Genomic DNA, 21,375 nt, shown 5'->3' with positions numbered 1-21,375 from the left:
TTGTTTTTTTTTTTTTTTTTTTTTTTCCTTTTTTAAATAGACATTTAAAACATACCTTTACTTTTTTTTTTTCCTTTTCTTCTTTTTTTCCTCTTTTAAAAGTTCACGGTCACTGCAGACCGCGGCCAAAACGGCGGTTCGTTGTTTGGTCTACGATGATGATGATAATAATAATAATAATAATAATAATAATAATAATTACATAACTAGGATGGTTTAACTCTTATTAGCATGACATTTTGTTTACGAACCATAAGCAGAGGAGCAATAAAGTTATTTGGTGTATACTGAAAACTTGGGAATACTGAAATACCCTCAATACTACGGTTTTATGTTACCCTTCGAGAGAATTCAAGGCAGTTCTTGTACGGTTAACGTCTCCACCGACTGGAGGACGACGCCACGAAAATAATAATCATAATATTAATAATAATAATAATAATAACTACTGAGTGGCGCGGGACAGAGCGTCGCCGGGGGCAACGGGCAACGTTTGGCAGCAGTCTGGTGGCTGTATGGCGAGAATGAAGAACCGCACAGCGTCCAACTCTCTCAAAACCATTGATGGCAAACGACCGATCGCTAGTGGAGTCCAAATCATTATCCTTGCTCCAAACCTATCGGTGGGGGACGCGATACACCTCCTGCCTCTGGACTACGCTTTTCCTGCTCGATGCCGTTAAATATCTGAAAATGTATCCATCTTGAAAATTCGAGAAAGGGGAAAAAACTGTTATGCAAGGTAGAGAGAGTTGACCTCGGGTTGACCTCTCGTGAATCCGGAGCGGGAGCCTGCCGACCTTTGCTGCGAGCGATTGATTGTCCTACTTCGTCCAAACGATACCATCGTATCTACCGGCAAACAAACAAACCGGAGGAAAAAAAAAATAACCTAAACAAACAAAAACAAAAAGAGCAGGAATCTGCCGCGTTTTTTTTTTTCTTTTTTAAATTTTTACGCGTATGAAGTGTGTAACATATATGACATAACTTTCGTAAGGTTATCGCACACCAGCTCGCGGTAGCGCTGGTGATTGGCTTAAAGTGACGCCTCGCTGGCAGATTGGAACGAAACTAAACAAAAGAGAGAAAGGGAGAGGGGGGCGGGAGAGAGAGAGAGAGAGAGAGAGAGAGAGAGAGAGAGAGAGAGAGAGAGAGAGAGAGAGAGAGAGAGAGAGAGAGAGAGAGAGAGAGAGAGAGAGAGAGAGAGAGAGAGAGAGAGAGAGAGAGAGAGAGAGGGGAGCACGGGCTTTGTTGGAAAGGGAGGAGAAAGGAAAAACACGGAGAGAAGAAGAAGTGACAAAAAGCAAAATTTCATTGGTGCAGCCCCAGGTCTCAGAAGGAGAGAGGAAGGGAAGGAAGGGAGGTGAAGTTGGGGGTTGGGTGGGGAAAAATCTGGTGGTAGGTAGGTTGGGGGACAGGGTTGGGGGTGGGTGGGCGGAGCCTTGCTCAGACGGACAGCGAGACAAAGCTGTTGTACTGCTGGATGTTGCGTTTGAGGATGTCCGAGCAGGGTCCAAGGACCCGCTCGAAGCGGGGCCGGTCCAGCTTGACGCACTTCAGGGGCCCGCGGGCTACCACCGTGGCAGCACGGGGACGGTTCATCAGCAGGGCAATCTCCCCTGGACACACACACACACACACACACACACACACACACACACACACACACACGAGTAAGATACTGTATATTGATAGATACTTTATGTATAATAATAAGAAATACACATACAGTATACACACAATACACATACAATACCTGGCCAAAAGTACATGCACTCCCAGTAACCACACCCATATCTGCTTGTCGAACATTACATTTTAAAACGGACATTAATATGGAGTTGGTCCCCCTCTAGACACAAGAGCATCAGTGAGGTCAGGCACTGATGTTGGGTGATGGGGCATGGCTCGCAGTTGGCGTTCCAATTCATCTGAAAGTGTTCAGTGGGATTCAGGTGGGTGCTCTGTGCAGGCCAGTCACGAGAGTCGGTGAAGTTTCTTTATGGAGCTTGCTTTGTGCACAGGGGCATCGTAATGCTGAAACCAAGCCACTAAGCTGGAAGCGCACAATTCTCTAGAATGTCATTGTATGCTATAGATATATACGGTGATGCAGTGCATTTCACTGCTGCCTCACAGCAAGAAGGTCCTGGGTTCGATTCCCGCCTGGGGCGCTGTTGGCACCGTGCTCCGGGCGGGTTATCTCCCAAATAGGAGCCTTTCTGTGTGGAGTTTGCATGTTCTCCCCGTGCTCACATGGGGTTTCCTCCACCTAACGTCAGAAAGGACCCCCACCAAAAACATGCACACAGCATCGTCTGACCAGCGATGGACACTCATCACCAGGTCCCCGGGCGCATCCATGAATGCTGCCCACTGCTCCTGGCTGTGGCCCCGGAGGAAGGACAAGCCAGGATGGGTGAAACGCAGAGGCCTCATTTCACCAGCCACCATCCAGAGCATGTGCAGTGTTTTGTGTGATAATTAAAGATTCCTCCTTTCTCTTCTCTTCTAGCATTAAGATGTACCTCCACTGGAATTAAGGGGCTGCACCCAAAGCATGAAAAACAGCCCCACACCATTAATCCTCCACCACCCACAATACACACTTTCAGTACATTCTGGCAGGTAGTATTCTCCTGGCTTCCGCCAAACCTAGATTGGTCCATCAGACGCCAGAGGATGAAGGGTGGTTCATCACTCCAGAGAACGAGTTTCCACTGGGTCCAATGGCGGTGTGCTTTACACCACTCCAGCCGACGCTTGGCATTGTGTATGGCGATCTCAGGTTTGTGTGCAGCAGTCATAGAAACCCAGTTCATGAAGCTCACAACCAACAGTTCTTATGTTTCCAGAGGCAGTTTGGAGCTCAGTACTGAGTGTTGCAACAGAGGACTGATACCGTTTTGACAGGAAACACGTGTCAGCACTGAGTACTCCCATTCTGTGAGCATGTGTGGCATACCGCGTTGTGGTTGAGCCATTGCTCCTAGACGCTCCTGACCGGGGCAGGTCTAGAAGGGCAGAAATCTGACAAACTTAAGTGTCGGAAAGGTGGCATCGTATGACAGCGCCCCCTTGAAAGTCACTGAGCTCTTTAGTACGACCCATTCTACTGCAGTTTGTCTAAGGGGAGTGCATGGCTGTACGCTAGATTTGATGCACCTGTTAATAATGGCTGTGGCTGGAATAACCACACCCATCAATTTAAAGGTGTGTCCACATACCTTTGGCTGTGTAGTGTACATATAGTGTAGCACACACACACACACACACACGCACGCACACACGCACGCAAGTTCTTACCAAAATAGTCGGATGGTCCTAACCTTCCCACCTCCACAAACTCTTCATTCTCGGAGCGACGCTGCAACACCGCTGCAGAACCCTGACAACGACAACACACACCAAATACATTCAACAGATATCACCACTTATTCTTACACACAATTTGCGGTCGTCACAAGAATTTGTTTGCACTCTTCCTCTCTGGCCACTCGACGGTATTGGATTACATCTTGTGTTTCCCTGACGCATGCTCACCGTTGAGCAAAACTAATTCCCTGGCGGCCGATAAGGGTTCATTCCTTCATTCACTTAGCGGTGTCCACCTCTTCAGTCATTTCATTCAAGGCGCTCTGTCTGCATATGGTCACTGAGATACTCTCAAGAAAGCCCCAGTTTAACTTGCAACTGAAAGGAGCTTTCATATTTTACATTGAGCTAACAGTGGGTTGCAGGGCCATCCGAAACAAACACAGGGGGATAATGCAAGAGCAAAGAGCAAAGCGTGCATAATCTAATAATTAAAACATAAACTAATCTATATAATTCTAGGAATCGCTGTCTGTCTGTCTGCATGTCCTTTGATTATCTTGACAACCGTTCATCCGATCTACTTTAAAATTGGCGGGTGTGTTGCTTGGGACCCAAGGACGTGCCGTGTCGGATTCGGTGCAATTTGGACGCGCCACACACATAATATTAGTAAACTTTGAATAAACAAGTGAACCGCAAGCCGCTCTGTGCAAATGCCACTAAGACGGGCGATTTGTGACATCATCATCCAATATGTCAAGCACGAGAGCGCGTGACCTTCAACCTCACACACGCACACGCGAGGAGACCCATGCACAGCGGGGGGAGCGCGTGAACTTCAACGTCACACACACACACACACACACACACACACACACACACACACACACACACACACACACACACACACACACACACACACACACACACACACACACACACACACACACACACACACACACACACACGCACACACGCGCGCCACATAAACGCGACTAAATCATTGACTGAAGAAAACCGGACTTGACTGACCCTCGTGAAGTTATAATATGACTATATTTTTCACATTTGGTGCTTATATTTTAATTGCAAAGTTGTCCTTACATTTTGTTAAAATGTGCCATTTTGAACACGCATGCAGGACACAAGACTGAATGAAAAAAAACGTTCATCCAATCTACTTCACACTTGTATTGCCAAGGACGTGCAGTGTCCAATTTGGTGCAATTTGGACACGTGTAATATTAAGACATTTTCAATAAACAGAGAACCAGCGCTGGGCTTCAGGGCTCTGCGACCGAGTCACAAAGAGTGTCTTTCCCCGTGTATGACTTAGACCAGCTGTTTCATCTTCCATTGTGGAACACAGGACTGAATCATTGACATTTTCTTAAACTGTGGACATTAAAATGTTTTAGAAAAGCTTGCATTTTGAACGGGCATGTACTAGCAAAAAAATAATAATATATGTATTGAGACACTCAAATTTCCCCCCAGGGGCTAATAAAGTGTTATTTCATCAAAGTGTGGTGTGTGTGTGTGTGTGTGTGTGTGTGTGTGTGTGTGTGTGTGTGTGTGTGTGTGTGTGTGTGTGTGTGTGTGTGTGTGTGTGTGTGTGTGTGTGTGTGTGTGCGTGTGTACGGCCGGGCAACAAATCAAAATCGTGATTTGAGACTAGATATCATCTGGGATTTTGGTTATCGTAATACCGTGATACAGTTAAATGTGGTCTTAAAGGTGGTGTAGCAGTACAGCGTTTCTGAACTTGTTCTAAACAATGCCTCTATCTGCTTGGTCATAACATCCACATTACTAACGATCGTTTCTCAAGTATTTCCCGTGTATATCAACTCATCTTTGTGTATCAGTGGTAAATAAATGTTTGTCCTCTGCAGCTGTGCTTGTATGTGAACGTCCGTTTTACTAAATGTGACCACACGTGTTTTTGCGTGTTACCTCCAGGATGATGAAGAACTCGTCGCCGGGCTCTCCCTGCACCACAATCTTCTGTCCGTCCTCAAACTGGACGGGCTCAAGGGCGTCGGCCACCGTCAGGCGCTCCCATTTGTCGAGGGACTCTGTGGGAGGAGTGGAAAAAACACAGGGTTCCCACTTTTCCTACATTTCCATTTTATTTTTCCTGAACGCCACATGCATTCATGTCGAAAAAGCCTGTCCGCTCATGTAGGTCTTCTTCACTTATCTCCACTTGATTAGACACCTTCCCAGGAGAAACCAGGTGTGTGCACACTTGTTTGATTGGAATCTCCCTACTATGACTTTACTACATCAGTTTTGACTTCCAAATTTCTGACCTGAAAGATTCAGCAGAGCTCTGGCCAACTTCAACCTTAGAAGAAATCTAATCAACACGCAACACCAGACAGAGGCTTCCCAAAGACAAAATTGAAAAATGTTATGAAGAACTATTGTATTGTATTGAATATTGATTCTAAAATGATAATTGCTCTACAAATTTTGACAACTTTTCCAGGTCAAATCTTGTTTTCCAGGACATTTGGGACATTGTTTTAGCATCCTAAGACTCAAAAACGACATTATTAAATTTCTGGATTTTCAGGACCATGCCTCTTTTCTCAAGTGTCATGGTCTTTAATCTGACCTCCACGTTGTTCTTTTTATAATCCGAGAAAGAACAAGAATTGATAGAAATTGAAATTTAAGCAAAATGTAAAATGAAACTTCAGAGGGGCGTAATCCACAAGTAACATACTTTCAAATAAAAATAAGGAGTGTCGCCGTAGAAACGCAGACACAACGAGGATTTCAAAATAAAGAAAACATTTTTTTTTTTTTTTTTAAAAGAGGCAAAGTTGCTCACCTAAGATGGAGACTTTCCTGAGGAATTCCTCATACATCTTCCTCTTCCTCAAAGTGCTTCCCTGTGGAGGAAACAAATGGCTTTGGGTGACGCAAAGCAACCAAACTCGACGCACTTTGGAAATCTCACAGTTGACCCGGAACGGCCATCACATTAGTCACCACGCATGCACGCGCACACTCACGCGCGCGCACACACGCACACACATGCACACACACACGCCTTACCATGAGTATTCTCCTGTAGCTGTCCCTGTCGATGCCCCACAGTTTGACGTTGGTCTTGGCTCTGACGGTGGCGGCTCTGGGGGTGCCGTATATCAGGGCGAGCTCTCCGAAGCTGCCCCCCTCCCCGATGCTGGTCACCCACTCGTTGTTGACGTACACCTGTCCAAATGGGAAGAGCCGTGGGTGAAGAGGGGTTAGTGGTGCGTTCTTCTGTCCTGAAAGAAAGCTTTGAAAGACAAAGTACACAGTGCAGTACAACAAATGGGTTGTTTTGGATTTTGTCTGTTTTTTGGTTTTGTTTTGTTTTTTTTATAAATAAAACCATGTCTGCCGGGCCACGTTGGTCCCCCTCTCTTCCGTCGGCGCATTATGATTTGATGGATATCAGTGTTGAGAGAGTGCTTGAACTGAAGCCAATTTCTTGCAATTTATTCTCAGTGTAAAATCTTTCTTGTGGCATTTCCTCCTAACATGGAAGCAATTTTAAGCCGTATATATTTTTTTTAATAAATACATTTATTTAATCAGCATTCTAGTCTATTTCGTTAATCTTCTTTTCTGTAAATATATACTGAGTGCTAGATAGAGACAGGGGTGGATGGCTAGAAATATGAAGAAAAAGAGAAACACAGATTGACGGGGATACATAGAGACTTGTTTCTAAAAATGACTCACATCCATCTCCCCCTGGTCGATGACGTAGAAATTGTCCCCTTCATCCCCTGCGTTGCAGAACATTACAACATTATTATTATCCTCATTATTATTAATAATATCAATTACACTTTGATCCTCTTTCATTTCCACGTCCAGAGGGAAAAATAGACGAGTCACGTGCACCTACCCTGCAGAATAACCGTTTCCCCGGCGATGTAGGTAACTGGAAACATGGCGTCAAAGATGTCACTGGAAAAACAAAAAACAATAAAAACAACACAAAAAAGAACGATCACCAGTTGAAGACGGGAAGACAATTATCCCAAACTCAATCACAAAAAAACAAACAGGGCAACAAACAACAAACGGGTACCTCCTCTCATTGTCGTCCAGATGTGAGAAGAGCACGTTCTTTTCAATAGCTTTGGCCAAGGCTGCCATCGTTTTGTAGTCTTTAGGGATGACCTTGGGAGACGGAGACAGACGTTGCTTACTTCTGAGTGAACCACGACCTTGGTGCATAACAGACGGTGCACCGCTCCACGTTGAAAGCGGCCGTACCTTTCTGACGTAGGAGGCGGCGTCCTCCTCTGTGTAGACCTCGGCGCTGAAGGCCCCTCTCCGTCTCCGACCTTTAACCACAGGGTTCATGGGAGGAGAGACCTCCTCGTCCCGTGAGTCCGAGCGGGAGCTGTTGGCCTTTTGCAGGTTCTGGATCTGCTTGGCTTCCTCCTGGAAGATCAGAAAAGAGGGCGCGCCAACCACCCAGCAGCCCACGAAGATTAAGTGAGCAGAAAGTAGTTAAAGTCGTTAAACACATTAGGGCCCGGACAGTGAGACCAAACTGGGCTACAAAATTTAGGAGCACCACTGAAATCGACACGGAACATTTTCATATTTTTTCGATCTAAAATTGTATTACTGATATAAGCCTTAGTAATAAATACACAATTTACATAAATAACAATGTGCTGTTTTATTTTAAAGGAAAAAGTCCCAAAGTGAAGTAGTGTTTTAACTGAAAAAAAACCATTTAGTTAAATAGTACTTTTTTTTTTTTTTAAACACTAAATAATAAATGAACAAATGTAAATATTAAAAAGGTATCTGGTCAGTACATTACTGTCATTAACAATCATGATGAGAGCCTCAGCTCTCAATCTCACACACACACACACACTCTCACACACACTCACACACACTCACACACACTCACACACACTCACACACACTCACACACACTCACACACACTCACACACACTCACACACACTCACACACACTCACACACACTCACACACACTCACTCCATCCTAGTATTTCATATGATATACGTTGCATATTTGCAAGTTGCGCTGGTGGTCCTAGTTATAAAATTTTGTCGCAATGTCTGGTCGCAAAATACAACTAAATAATTGCAGTCTGGGGCTCTGTTATTGTACTTTTACAGACCTTCCCTGGTAGACATAACTGTTAGCAATAGTCTACCATCTGCTACTCTGGTGGACTACTATTTTTTTTTTTTTTTTTACACTATTTTCGACTGATACCATCTAGTTGTGATTATTATGTCAATTAATTGTGGGTAAAAAGTTAAATAGTGATGGTCGCTAGTTATTTGGGTTAGGCCAATTAGTTGTTTACAAATAATATTTTTCGGCTAAATTCTAAATTGCTATGTCCTTCTGACCTGAATGAGATAAAATGATTCAAATTAACTATTTAAATGGCTCTGTATCTGTTGGTGTAAATGAGTCATAAAGCCAATATGTGAATTTGAATCAGCAAACATTACAATACCACAGAAAAGAAAATCAAAACATACTCACAGCCATTGACTAGACAATCACATGCCTGTAATCTCCTGAACATACACAAGCATCGTCGTGCACAGACGCACATTCAAGCACCCACACCCACACCCACACACACACACTCATAAACACAACGACACGTGCGCACACACCTTCTCCAGCCTCTCGAAGTACTCCCGCAGGAAGGCCATGGGTCTGTCAGGCCGGGAGGTGCACAGCTGGACAATGCAGTCCTTCAGCAGCTGCTGGATGTTGTGTTTCTGCACATACTGTTCACACTCCCTCAGGCTCCGCTCCTCCTCGCTGCTCGTACTGCTCGACGCCATGATGACCACCACGACCGTGCTCTGTGACCTCTGACCTCTGGCCTGCAAATGGTACACACACACAGGAAAAATAAATTTAAAAAAGGGTGGACTTAAAAGTCAACTACAGAGCGCGGAAAACAACGATGGCCTTGACCAAAGCTATCCGAAAGAATGCTCAGTGCGAGATAGACTGAGGGCTCATGAGACAAATAGAATGAGAGCAAGAAGGCACACAGAGAGGGGGTGTTGTTTTGGCACTGTAAGTCCTGACTGTTTCAAAAGGCCCAGAGAGAAAACTGGTCATATGATGTGATCACACCTCCATGACTAGACAGAAAAACAACACAAACACACGGCTGGGTCTTCATTCCACAACTGCAGTTTACTGTGTTTTCAACGATCTTTACCTGGCTGCTTTTAGACTTTTGTTTGGTACTTTGGGTCATTTGTCATTTCGGTTAAAAATTTGTTTTCAGTGACTTTAAAGTGAGTGTGAGTTGAAATTCAGCCATAGGATTATAACATGCTAACACAGAGCTAAGATTTAGCTCGACGTGAAACTCCATCATAGACGTTTCACACGCTGTCAGGCCACAATGAGTCTAAACCATGAATAAATAGCTTGAACCACAGGACCACCAAACCCCCTGGTTGAGTAGTGACAAATATAGTTTAACATGCTCATCGTCTTTTAGTTAATAGAGTAATAGCCTAATAACAAAATGAATTTGTAACAGTATGAAAATAATAGTATTACAGATGGCTTTTTTGTTTTGGGCCACTTTGTGCTCGAGCACCCGAATAGAGTGGTTAAAATCACATCACTAGAAATAAGGTTTTGATTAAATCATATAGAAAAATGAGCAATATCGAACAAATTATAGAAAGAAAGAAAGGAACACCAAATATTTACATCGAAAGTCTAAGTTTGTCAATTACAAAATGCTAAAACAAGGTACTTTAACCATGAAGTGTTGACACTACTTTATGTATTTCTCCATTTCCTCCTCAAGTTGAATAAATTCAGGAAACCTGCTAGAAGGCCTGAGAACATTGTTAGAACTACGCTGCGGCTGAAACTGAAGCATCTATGTGCAGCAGACAGTATAATAGGATTCAGATTGCTGGTAATCTGACAAGGCCCAGGAGATTATCAGACATGTTATCAAAGATGGGACTGAAACAACATAGCCCTAATACAACATCAGTAGTGGAAATTTGGCACACCTGCCAAAAATCTTCTCTGGAGGATATGAGAAATAAGGTTTTCTTCTTAGAGCAGGTAACTCATATTTAGAACAAATGTCAACACTAAGACTGACTAACTACCATTGGCCTCAGGCACATTTGTATCAAGTTAATCTCTTTTTTTTTTTTTTCAAATCAAGGAGCCTCAATTTGATGTGCATCGGGTCATGGACTCCATTTGATAAGATTTGGGTCCTTGACTTATATAGTTCAAGAGATAACTAGGATCAAAATCATCCTTATTGCAGTCTCTAAAGATTCTTACGCGCTGTAAGTAAAAAAAAAAAAAAATTGAACTGTAAATGATTTTGCTGGGGAGCCCCTGGAGTCACTGGACCCCACATTGAGGACCGCTGTCTCAGCCCAATCAAATTTAAGAGAACTGCCGTGAAAAGGCCTTGTGTGACAGCTTCCAAATGCGTGTAACAAATAACCATGGGAAAAACGGTAACACATGCGTGTAAACTTACAATCTGAATTTACTAGACAAGATAAATTCACCCATCTACTAGGAATGCTACAGGCGGTCTTTCCTGCCTGCTGAAATAAGACCGTACAACTCCTCTGGCTGTTTTGACCTGGGTGACCTGCAAGGAACACTCATCTTTAGCACTACTGCCTACAATATATTATATCGTTATAACTATTTTGCTTTCCATCCTGGTACATAGTGTTTGTACATATTTTATTATATATTATATGCATTTATGGACATGTACTCAATTTCCTGCTTTGACAGAGTGCGGTTTATTGATTGTTTTTAGGTTCATTTTATATTGCCATTTTTTCTATTGTTTATTGCTATTTCTTTCTCTAATTTTTTGGTTTTTTTGTGTTTCATGTGTATTGATATTTTTCTTTTTGTTGTTAAATTTGAGGTATATGGTTATTGGCATTTTTCCTTACGATTTCCTTCTAAATCACGATGCTACATTGCCTACTGTTTTGAGATGAGCTGCTGTAACACCGCAATTTCCCTCCGGGTATGAACGAGGTGTCTTAGCCTGCTATCTACTCAAGGTTTGCAGTATTTCAAACCAGAGACCGTGCCATGACCTTGCTGGATGGGTGCTGAATGAGAATAAAGAACTGGTGTCGTTGTGGTGCAAGGCAATATGTGGGGTTTTTAGTTCCGATAAAGCTGCACTGCACTGTCCCCAACAGTGTAGGTCAGACTAGATGGTTCTGCGTCCACGCACAGTGGACGATCGCTGATCGATACACGTCACCCTGCAACACGAATAACAGCAACCGTCAAATCACCATCGATCTCCGCGTTATAAAATCGCAACGTAGAACAGAGTCGATGCCCGTTGTGTCACCTGGCCTCCAAACGCGAAGCTCTAGTCCCAATGACGCCATCTTGAGCGCTATCATAAACAAACGCCAGACGACGGAAACGCTATTCCGCTCCAGAAAAGGTCGCGTTGCTGCGAGAGCGGGGTGCGAGCAAATACTTACGATAAAACGACGGAACCCCTACCGAGCCGTCAGACGTCGACTCGGAATCCAACGATATTTTCCAACGGCGCCCAGTTAAACAGCTCTCCGCCTCGGGTTTTTTTTTGGGTTTTTTTTTTTTCTTTCTCCCAAGCCCCGGACTGGACCGCTGCCCCACCGGATGCGGGTTCGGGCCAATCAGAGGCCGCCGTTGACGTCAATTCTCCTCGCGCTGACATGTGAGCCGTTACCCATGGCAACCTTAAAGGGGAAGCCACGGCCATCGTGACGTCAAAGGAAGGCAGGAAAGGAGATACCTTCCGAAAATGTAACGCCTGCTACACCACGACAACATAAATGATAGCTGTGTGCATGTAGTATTAATAAAATAACAATTAAATGTGTGTTATTGTTATTGTGTATATTGCCGTGTTGTCCTGTTTTAAACGTTTTACATTTTTCTTACAGGGACATATTTACTCTATTTGTATTTACTTACTCTCACCCCCCTATGTGTTCTGATGTGCGCATATCTGTCTCATCGAATCTCAGATCTCCGATCCTTCGTTCTTTTAGATTTGTTTGGCTGACGGCGAATCCGGTTTGCTAAATTAATTACGTAATCCATCTATAACATTATAGATGTTATAGATGCGCGCATAGATTCAGTATTCGAGCGATTCAAGACGCTTTGTTTGATTCAAAAGCGCAGTCTCCTGCGGCGGCCGGGATCGCTTGGGTCTTGGGTGGGAATAACGTCGGCAAAGGGGGTGGTGTGTGTGTGTGTGTGAGGGGGGGGGGGTCATCTCCTCCGATAAAGTCACCAAAACATTTCCTCGTGACGAGACTGAAACCGCCGCTGACCAACCACGTCAGCGGTCTCCCCGTGGGGGCGGCTCGAGCTGGATCGACCGAAACGTCAACCAGTCACGTCACAGGCCCCCCGCTGCGCGGCTCGGCCAATCGAAACGGCGAGGGCGGAGTCACGGTCGACCAATTGGAATCCGGCTCTCTTGGTGACTCGTCCGCCCATCAGCTGTTTTTGTTTTGCTGCGAGAGCGCTGAAGTTAAGAACGCAACGTTGGCGTCTGCGTGAGAGTGAAAAGATCCACCAACGCAGTCGGGTGTGATTTATTTTGGGGGGCATTTAGAATTTAAAAAAAAAAAAAAGTGTAATGCGGGGGGTTCCACGTTTATGACATCTGAAATTAGTTCGCGCGAACGTCTCGTCTCGCTCCGGTGTGTGTGTGTGTGTGTGTGTGTGTGTGTGTGTGTGTGCGCGTGGCACTCGCCGTTCGGTGGGAGCGGGGGTTTCGGGTGTGATCGATCCGTACCCGAGGCCTCCGACTTCGGCAGCCGAAAAACAGGGGGATCGCGATCGGAGGGGGGATGGAGTCTCCAGAGGCAGCCGACGGCCCCGGGAGCCACCGGGGCTCGATCTGCTCCTCGTTTAACCAGGACACCACGTAAGCGAATCCGGGCCGGTCCGAGCACATCCGACTGTTGCATAATTCCCCAAGCAGGCCGGGATCATTTCCATAAACTGTGCCTCTGGTGGAGGGGGCATCAAATATTTGATTATATAATTATTAGTTTATTGAGTCTCTCGTTATGAGATCCAAATCACCACCATTATACTCGTCACCAGTCAGCTGTGTCTAATAAAGTTCCAGATCCTCAGCAGCTGAAAGTGGAGCAGGCCAGTGTGTTAATCTTCGAAGTCTGTTACATATTCATAGTTAACGCGTAATTGTGCCTTGGGCTGCCACTTGGTTATTTTGCAACTGGAACCAGAACTGTCATTTGATGGGATTTGTAGCAATGATGTGATTTCAAGATTTGTATTCGTCCACATGTGATCATATACGTAGGTAGGGTGCAGTGAAATGACGAGGGGCAAACACCAAGGGATGTCCAAGCAATATACATAAGCAAAACAATTATATGTGTGTATGGATGTGTACATATATGCGCTTTCTTATATATGTGTAGTTCTATTGTTATATAGTTATATTGCTTATATGTGTATATGCTTTTTTAGGGGGGTCTAGCAGCCCAGCCAGTCTTGGAGGAAGTCACAAAACAGCAAAATACAGTGACTGTTATTCAGATATAGATGAGTCACCATGCATAAACATCCCATCCTGCTCATGACTGGGAAACGAATCAGTCACTCGTCAACTTTATACAATTAAACACAGATAGTCTGTGTTCCTGTAAGAGAAAAAAAAAGCTGAGACGACCTGATTTTATCATACAAGGCTGTGCAGCCATACATAGGCCTCAGGCTGCAGCTCATCACCAAAGATGGTACAGTATCAGAGACGCCTGACCTCACCCATCCAAGCTCCTACTGTATTTATTGGATCCATTGCAGTGGATTCTTGATAGTCCTCCTTGATGGATATTTATAGTATCGGGGCTGGCGGAGGAGGCATGGTTTCCCTGTAGTTTGAGGCCCTATGAGTGTGGCTGTGCATATTTTGTGTATGTGTGTTAACACCCATGTTTGTATGTGCACAAAAAGAACATGGTCAGCACAAAAATGTCTTCAACATATTCTGATTCTGATTCTTCAGAATCAGATATATTTTCATATGCTCTGAATTTGTTCTGGTGAGGTTTGGTGCGGTTTTCTGCAGATGATGAGCATTTAAAAAATAAGCGTAAGAGTTTGAAAAAAAAATGGAGAATAAAAATAATAATGAACTAAAATACAATAAAAAGTGAATTAATATTAAAAAAAAGTCAAATATATATACAAACAGAAAATCTAATTATACAGAATATTCAGAACTTCTGATGACATTCTTGAAAAATGCCATTGCACTGCCACTGTCACTGATTTATTGCGCCACACTTGTACTGCACATTTCCCTGGGTCACTAAGTCCCTCTTGCTGTGTCTCAGTTCTCTCTCAGTGGGCACCAAGTCCGGCTACCAGCTCTTCTCTGTCACTTCTGTGGACAAGATGGACTCCATCCACGAGGGAGGTAAGGGGAGAATAGGAATAGCTGGACATGTAGTCGCCGTTTCCAGTGCGGGGAACTGGGGACCTCAGGTGGTCCCTGGGACAACATCATTGAAACAGTGACACCGGCTGGCGTTCGTCGCAATGTATACACCAGATTTATAGACGCTGTCTGCCATACTGTACATGCTTGTACAGTACTGACACAAAGCCTCGTCCAGGGGCCCACGGCGGTCAGAGTGTTCGTTTGTCGACCTCCCGCGTAGGTAAACATTGAGGAAAGGCAATGAGGATTTTAATCCTCCCCTTTGAGGAAGTTAGAGCCCAATGGGGCGGTGCTCCTTATCTGGATAACTTGCTCGGTTTATCTCGTGTGCAAACAAAAACCGACACGTTGGTTTATTTTTTGCCTCTATTTTTAGTTTGGTGCCACAGAATGAGGTGGCGGAAAAGGCCATAATAATAAGTTAACAATGGCGGGCTGGGATTCTCCACAGATCCCCGTCGGAAGATTAGAGTATGTACATACTACCGTACCGGTGCACTTCACGGACAGCTGTTCTGTGCAGGGTCAGGAGTCAAGTTGTTCTGCTTTTATCGGACATTTCCTCGACAGAAATGATTCCACTCGACTCAAAAACCCCACTGCCGCTCTTCCTCTCTCAGTGGAGTGTCCGGACGTGTACATCGTGGAGCGGCTGTTCTCCAGCAGTCTGGTGGTGGTGGTCAGTCTCTCCATGCCGCGCAGGATGAACGTCTACCACTTCAAGAAGGGCACAGAGATCTGCAACTACAGCTACTCCAACAACATCCTCTCCGTCAGGCTCAACAGACAGGTGCGAAAAAGGACTTAACTGAATAACCAGGAGTGTAATGTCCTGTCTGTCTTGGTTATAAAGGACTTTTGATGATTTGGTTTCCAAAAATATGTTTCTGACTAGTCCTCATAATATATTACAGTGTACATTTGATTAAATAGACACAAACCACATTGAAGAAGGCTGTAAATGATACATGTGGAAACTGTCGACAAGGTATTTAACTCATCTCTAGTTTATGTACACAATGGTGTATCATGTTGTAATAATCCCGCAAACACTATTGATAGTAAATAAATAGTAAATAATACGTGTAATAATAGTATAATAATAATAGTCATTTCTGGGTGGCTGCATCGAAAGGCTGGTTCAATTTCTTTGGAATAGTCGAGATGACTACAGCTGTATGAAGGAGGAAGATGTAGAAGTGATTCTGACCTCCATCTTGCCCCAGATGTAGGGTCAGGGTTTATGGCTCTCTGTCCCTTTGTCACTGTCAATTATTGTCAGTTCCATTGTTCCTCTCCCCCCTCCCTCCCTCCCTCCCTCCCTCCCTCCCTCAGCGTCTGGTCGTGTGCCTGGAGGAGTCCGTCTACATCCACAACATCAAAGACATGAAGCTGCTGAAGACGCTGCTCAACACACCCTGCAACCCCTCAGGTACGGTGCACTCCTGCGCGCCGAAAAACAGGCGAACGCGTCCTTGCGCCTTTTGGCGCCTCGATTTGGCGCCTCGATTTATCAACTACCGCCGGCTGCCTCCCCCGCAGGTCTATGCGCTCTCTCGGTCAACCACGGCAACTCCTACCTGGCGTACCCCGGCAGCACCACCATCGGGGAGATCATCGTCTACGACGCCAACAACCTGGTGAGGGCTCGCCCCATTCAGGGTTGGGGGTAAACTGCCGCTGCCTTAAAGTGTTGGGAGGCAAGGGTTGGTGTCAAAATGTTGCCGTGAAACGTCCGTCCCCCACCCCACAGTGCACGTTGACGCTGATCCCAGCCCACGACAGCCCGCTGGCCGCCCTCACCTTCACCACGTCTGGTGGCAAGCTAGCCAGTGCTTCCGAGAAGGTGAGCCTTTTGACCAAAACTGGCTTCTATCAACACTCCTACTAAGAGTCTGCTCCAAGATAACTTGAAGCGCGTTGCCCTTTCCCATGACTGCTCTTCCCTTGAACAGAGATTTTAGATGGAGAAGGGATGCGGAGCAGCATAGAGGGGGGTGTTTGATGTAACTATAAGTTTACCATTATTATGGCCTACTACTGATAGTGACGCAAGCCTCGCAAACGATTCGTTCGTCGCGAACGACTCTTTTGCGTGATTTGGGAGTCGGGAGCGCACAAAAAAACAAAAAGTGGGCGAGGGGTGTGCATCATTCATTCGGAAAGTGAAAAAAATTGACTCTCGTTCATCGTTTGCAGGAAGTCCTACCTCGCTCACCCTGAACCGGATCAACCCACTCTAGACTTTCAGAGTGAATCTTGCACTAATGAACACACAGCTGCTATTCAGGCCGGAACCAATGAATTGGATGAGTTAGCGCAGCCTTGCAATTTTGATCAAAAGCCTATTTCCATGGTTGAAAAACACAGCCTTCATGCACCTTCATCATTAGCAGAGACCAGATCTCTATCAGCTCCTGTATGGCAGATGCTGAAGTTGCATTATAAGTCATCCGTCATTCCCTTCCCTTTCTTACCAGGGCACTGTGATCAGAGTCTTCAGTGTTCCTGAAGGACAGAAGCTGTTTGAGTTCAGAAGAGGCATGAAGAGGTTGGTAAATGCGTATAAGTCCTTTTGCTGAAACCATAAACAAGCAGGCGATATTCCACTTGTAGCATAAGGGGAATATCATTAACTGCTGCTGATGTAGTGCTGTTTAGAAGCTACGAGGCAGATATCAATTGGAAATTCACAATCAATAACCGAAGGAATGAGCATGCCCGCAGTATAAGTATTGATTTGCGTTTCTTATTCATTTGTAGTCTGATTTGGACAGATCAGCTGTTGGAGATAAGTCGGTTTGGTAGTGAATGGATTTGCTTACTCAGTATGCCTTAATATTAACTTTTTGATCCTTTTGTGTGTGTGCGTGTGTGTGTGTGTGTATGTGTCAGGTATGTAAGCATCAGCTCACTATCCTTCAGTGCTGATGCCCAGTTCCTATGTGCCTCCAGCAACACAGAGACCGTCCACATTTTCAAACTGGAGCAGCACAGCCCCAGGTAAACACGCACGCACGCACGCACGCACGCACGCACGCACGCACGCACGCACGCACGCACGCACGCACGCACGCACGCACGCAAATCCATGGATAGTCAGTTAATGAAAGTTTGCTTGATGGGTGGGGTGCGAGCTTTGTGGTAAGGGATGTGGCGGGCGGCTTGCCCGTCACGCTCCTGTCTCAACGTGCTTCTCGGTCATCCTGCAATTTTAATACCACTCATATTAGCTTAGAACACATTTACTAGCACATAAATCTTACTCTGAACAACACTCCACCAGACCAGGGTCTGCCGGGAAGGAGGGGTGCGAGTGATTGGGGTTCGACATGCTTGGAGGTACTCGCACCCCCACACCCCGCAATTTTACCGGTATTGCCAACAGCACACATTAAACACTGGGGTGTTCTGGGGTGGCAGGGCACTAGTGGGTTGGTTTGGGGTGTGGTTGGCTGGGGGGCGACCGGGTGGGCCCCCTGTCAGCTGGGTTCGGCTCCTGGCAGGTGTTTCTCCGGGTGGTTTCTGGCGTGCTGCGACCCGGCAGGGCTGATGAGAGTGCTGCCGGGTGCCTTCCAGGGCCTCAGGGGGGCTTCGGGGCTTTTTCCGCTGCTTGGAGGCGCTACGATACAATACCGACTTCATACACCAGAACCAATTTTGACAAGTCCTGTACACTGACCGGTGGACACCTCACACATCACACACTTCCTCCCTCATTTTCTGCCATAACTATGACAGGAAGAGGCCACGTGCCCAATTGCTGTTCCAGTTTTCCTGGACCTGATTAACTCTGTTTGGCGATACATGTTGTTGGCTGGTGGTTCAATGTTTGTTTTTCCATGTACAGGTTGTTGTTTGGTTCTATGTTTAATTGTCTCACCCGTGGTGATTCTCCCCCTCTTGGAGTCGTGATTAGTTGTTTAAAGACCAAAACATGGTAAAATAGTTCTCCAAAGAGGGGGGTTGGTGGTGGTTCTCTATAACAAAAAACTGCTCTTGTCATCCTGCAGGTCATCCACAGGACAGAGTTATTTCAGCAGTTCTTGATGATTTAAGAATTAATAAAGAGTTGCATTGCAGGTTGAGAACTTGAACTCCACTTGCAGACTAACTCTGTCCTAGATGCAATAGCATACAAATACTCTGTGTTGTATGCCAAGCATGCTGACAGTACAGGTTAAAAAAAAAATAATAATAATAAAAATAGATTAAAAAAAAAATACATCAAAATTTGACTATACCCGTGAAATCCATTAAACTGTGAACTTCAAATCTAAAATACTAGTCGTTAACTGGATCTAGAGTCTGATACGGCTGATTGTCAGTACATCACATTTGTCTCCTGCCAGTCAAGAGGAGGCGTCCCCCACGTGGTCGGCCTACGTGGGCAAGATGTTCACAGCCGCCAGCACTTACCTGCCGGCGCAGGTGTCCGACATGATGCACCAGGACCGGGCTTTCGCCACCGTGCGACTCAACATGTTCGGCCTGAAGAACGTCTGCGCGCTGGCCACGTGAGAGAGAGAGAGAGAGAGAGAGAGAGAGAGAGAGAGAGAGAGAGAGAGAGAGAGAGAGAGAGAGAGAGAGAGAGAGAGAGAGAGAGAGAGAGAGAGAGAGAGAGAGAGAGAGAGAGAGAGAGAGAGAGAGAGAGAGAGAGAGAGAGAGAGAGAGACGAGTTGACTTCTCTCTGTCTTCTCTATCTGTCTTCTAAATGAGGAGCTGTTGGTTTCTTGTTTTGTTTTGGCCGTGGTTCCCCTCAGGATTCAGAAGCTCCCGCGGCTGCTGGTGGCCTCCTCAGACGGACATCTTTACATCTACAACGTGGACCCGCAGGACGGAGGGGAGTGCGTCTTGGTGCAAAAACACAGGCTGTTTGAGACGGAGGAGGATCTGGTGGAGGACAAGGATGAAGCGGACCTGGAAGATGCCCCAGCCCAACCCGCCAACCAATCGTACGCCGCCACCGTGGCGCTCCCTTCGACTCCGCCCTCCTCTACCACTCTCATGGGTAAGACGCTCTGTGACCTATTGTGTGTTAATTCTTATAGTGAAAGTGCAAATCAATGTTAACTACCACCAATGGTAGAAAGTAATATGTAATCACATTCTATCATAATACGCGTTCTGTATATCACAGAAACAACTGGAAATATTTTAGTACTCAATCTTATTTATTTTGTAAACAGAACCAGGGCTCAAAGTTACAAAATACAAAAATATTCAGAAAAATATGCTGGAAAGGTTTTATTTTGCTCGGGTGCCAGTATAAAATTCAAGCAACAAATAAAATCAGTACTGTGTGTGACTGTGACGGTGACGTCTTGTTGGGGAAGAGTTAAATAATCTGTTGATTTGACCATATACTTCAAAAAAGTCGCCTCTCGTATATATTGCGGGGATTTTGAGGTTGAATTTGTATACATTTTTGTGCTCTCATTTCCTGGTGGGACTTGCCTTTTTTGAAAACATTTTGTGTCTGTTTTGCCTAACCAAGCACCCTCTCTCCCAGGCTACTCTGAGGACGGTGGAGTGAAGAAGGGGGAGGTCATCCCGGAGCACGAATTTGCCGAAGGACCTGTCTGTCTGGACGACGAGAATGAGTTTCCTCCGGTCAGCAGCCAGAGCAACTGACCCTGCCCGGCCTGGCCCCGCCCGGCCGCTTCAGCGAAACCCATCTGATTTGTGTCTTTTGAGCTAGGGACAAAAATATGCAATACATTGCCCCAAAGACTGTTTTTGATCCACCCTTGCTGGCCTAGGGTTGTGCCCCCTTTATTCCCAAACCCACCCAACCATTGTTTCCTTAAAATGACTGATTGCTGAAACCTTCAAAGACTGTGTGAAGACCTGCGCATTGATTTCTAGATTTTACCCGTCAGAAGATCACCACTCGTGTGAAATATGGCCTTCCTCACCGCCCCCCCCCCATGTACAGTGTGAGCTGATAGACACTAGTCCACGCAATAGCAAAGTGTTACTGTCCTTTTAGATTACAACTGTTTAAATCTAGAAATATAAGCTTTACTCTGGGGAAGAGACAGGGTTCACTAGGTAGCAAGAGCGGAAGCATCCAAAAGAAAAAGACTGTAAAAACGCAGTGTACTAAGTACAAGTATCGATATACCGTATCGAAAGCCGATATATTTTCTTATTAGCGAGTGCTAAGTTTTATGTTGGAGGCAGGATGGATGACTGAATTACTTGATACAAATTTCTATGGAAGATATCTTTTCATAAGACGGCTGAAGGTCGTTGATGTCAGTGATGTTAAATTGTGTTATTAACCCACGTGATGTCAGACATGTTGGCATTCAAAATATAGTAATTTTTACTTTTAGCAACTTGCCGTAGTTTATATTCTTTCGATATAATTGCTGCGTATTACACATTATCACACTGTATCTGAATAAATGTTGCTGATGATTTTTATTGCGTGAATAATTTATATACAGTATAATGCATATACAGTATATAATGCACACAAATAATATATATATCC

At 45.1% G+C, this 21,375-nt stretch overlaps 2 protein-coding genes across 5 annotated transcripts; one reads left to right on the top strand and one right to left on the bottom strand.

Moving 5' to 3' along the window:
• On the bottom strand, positions 1-11,994 carry LOC307245438 (cAMP-dependent protein kinase type I-alpha regulatory subunit). 4 transcript variants are annotated; one of them, XM_080021010.1, is made up of 11 exons: positions 11,878-11,994; positions 9,013-9,228; positions 7,609-7,779; positions 7,421-7,512; positions 7,235-7,296; positions 7,066-7,112; positions 6,391-6,549; positions 6,164-6,224; positions 5,278-5,399; positions 3,310-3,391; positions 1-1,622 (listed from the first exon to the last, which is right to left on the bottom strand). In XM_080021010.1, the coding sequence occupies exons 2-11, from the start codon at positions 9,184-9,186 to the stop codon at positions 1,450-1,452; spliced, it is 1,143 nt and encodes a 380-aa protein (XP_079877136.1). In that variant the 5' UTR covers positions 9,187-9,228; positions 11,878-11,994; the 3' UTR covers positions 1-1,449. The 4 variants fall into 4 exon arrangements, with proteins under 4 accessions (XP_079877136.1, XP_079877137.1, XP_079877134.1 ...); XM_080021011.1 differs by having other exon boundaries at positions 11,900-11,968; XM_080021008.1 differs by having other exon boundaries at positions 7,421-7,779.
• A 936-nt stretch (positions 11,995-12,930) lies between these two features.
• LOC307245752 (WD repeat domain phosphoinositide-interacting protein 1-like) lies at positions 12,931-21,305 on the top strand. The gene is made up of 11 exons (XM_080021416.1): positions 12,931-13,322; positions 14,767-14,849; positions 15,494-15,663; positions 16,209-16,305; positions 16,416-16,513; positions 16,627-16,719; positions 17,354-17,424; positions 17,769-17,876; positions 19,226-19,390; positions 19,637-19,884; positions 20,386-21,305. The coding sequence occupies exons 1-11, from the start codon at positions 13,246-13,248 to the stop codon at positions 20,505-20,507; spliced, it is 1,332 nt and encodes a 443-aa protein (XP_079877542.1). The 5' UTR covers positions 12,931-13,245; the 3' UTR covers positions 20,508-21,305.
• Positions 21,306-21,375: the final 70 nt, after the last annotated feature.

This window comes from Zeus faber (assembly GCF_960531495.2).
Source record: "Zeus faber genome assembly, chromosome: 20".
In the NCBI taxonomy this organism is placed as follows: Eukaryota; Metazoa; Chordata; class Actinopteri; order Zeiformes; family Zeidae; genus Zeus; species Zeus faber.
This window is presented reverse-complemented; position numbering and strand designations above follow the sequence as displayed.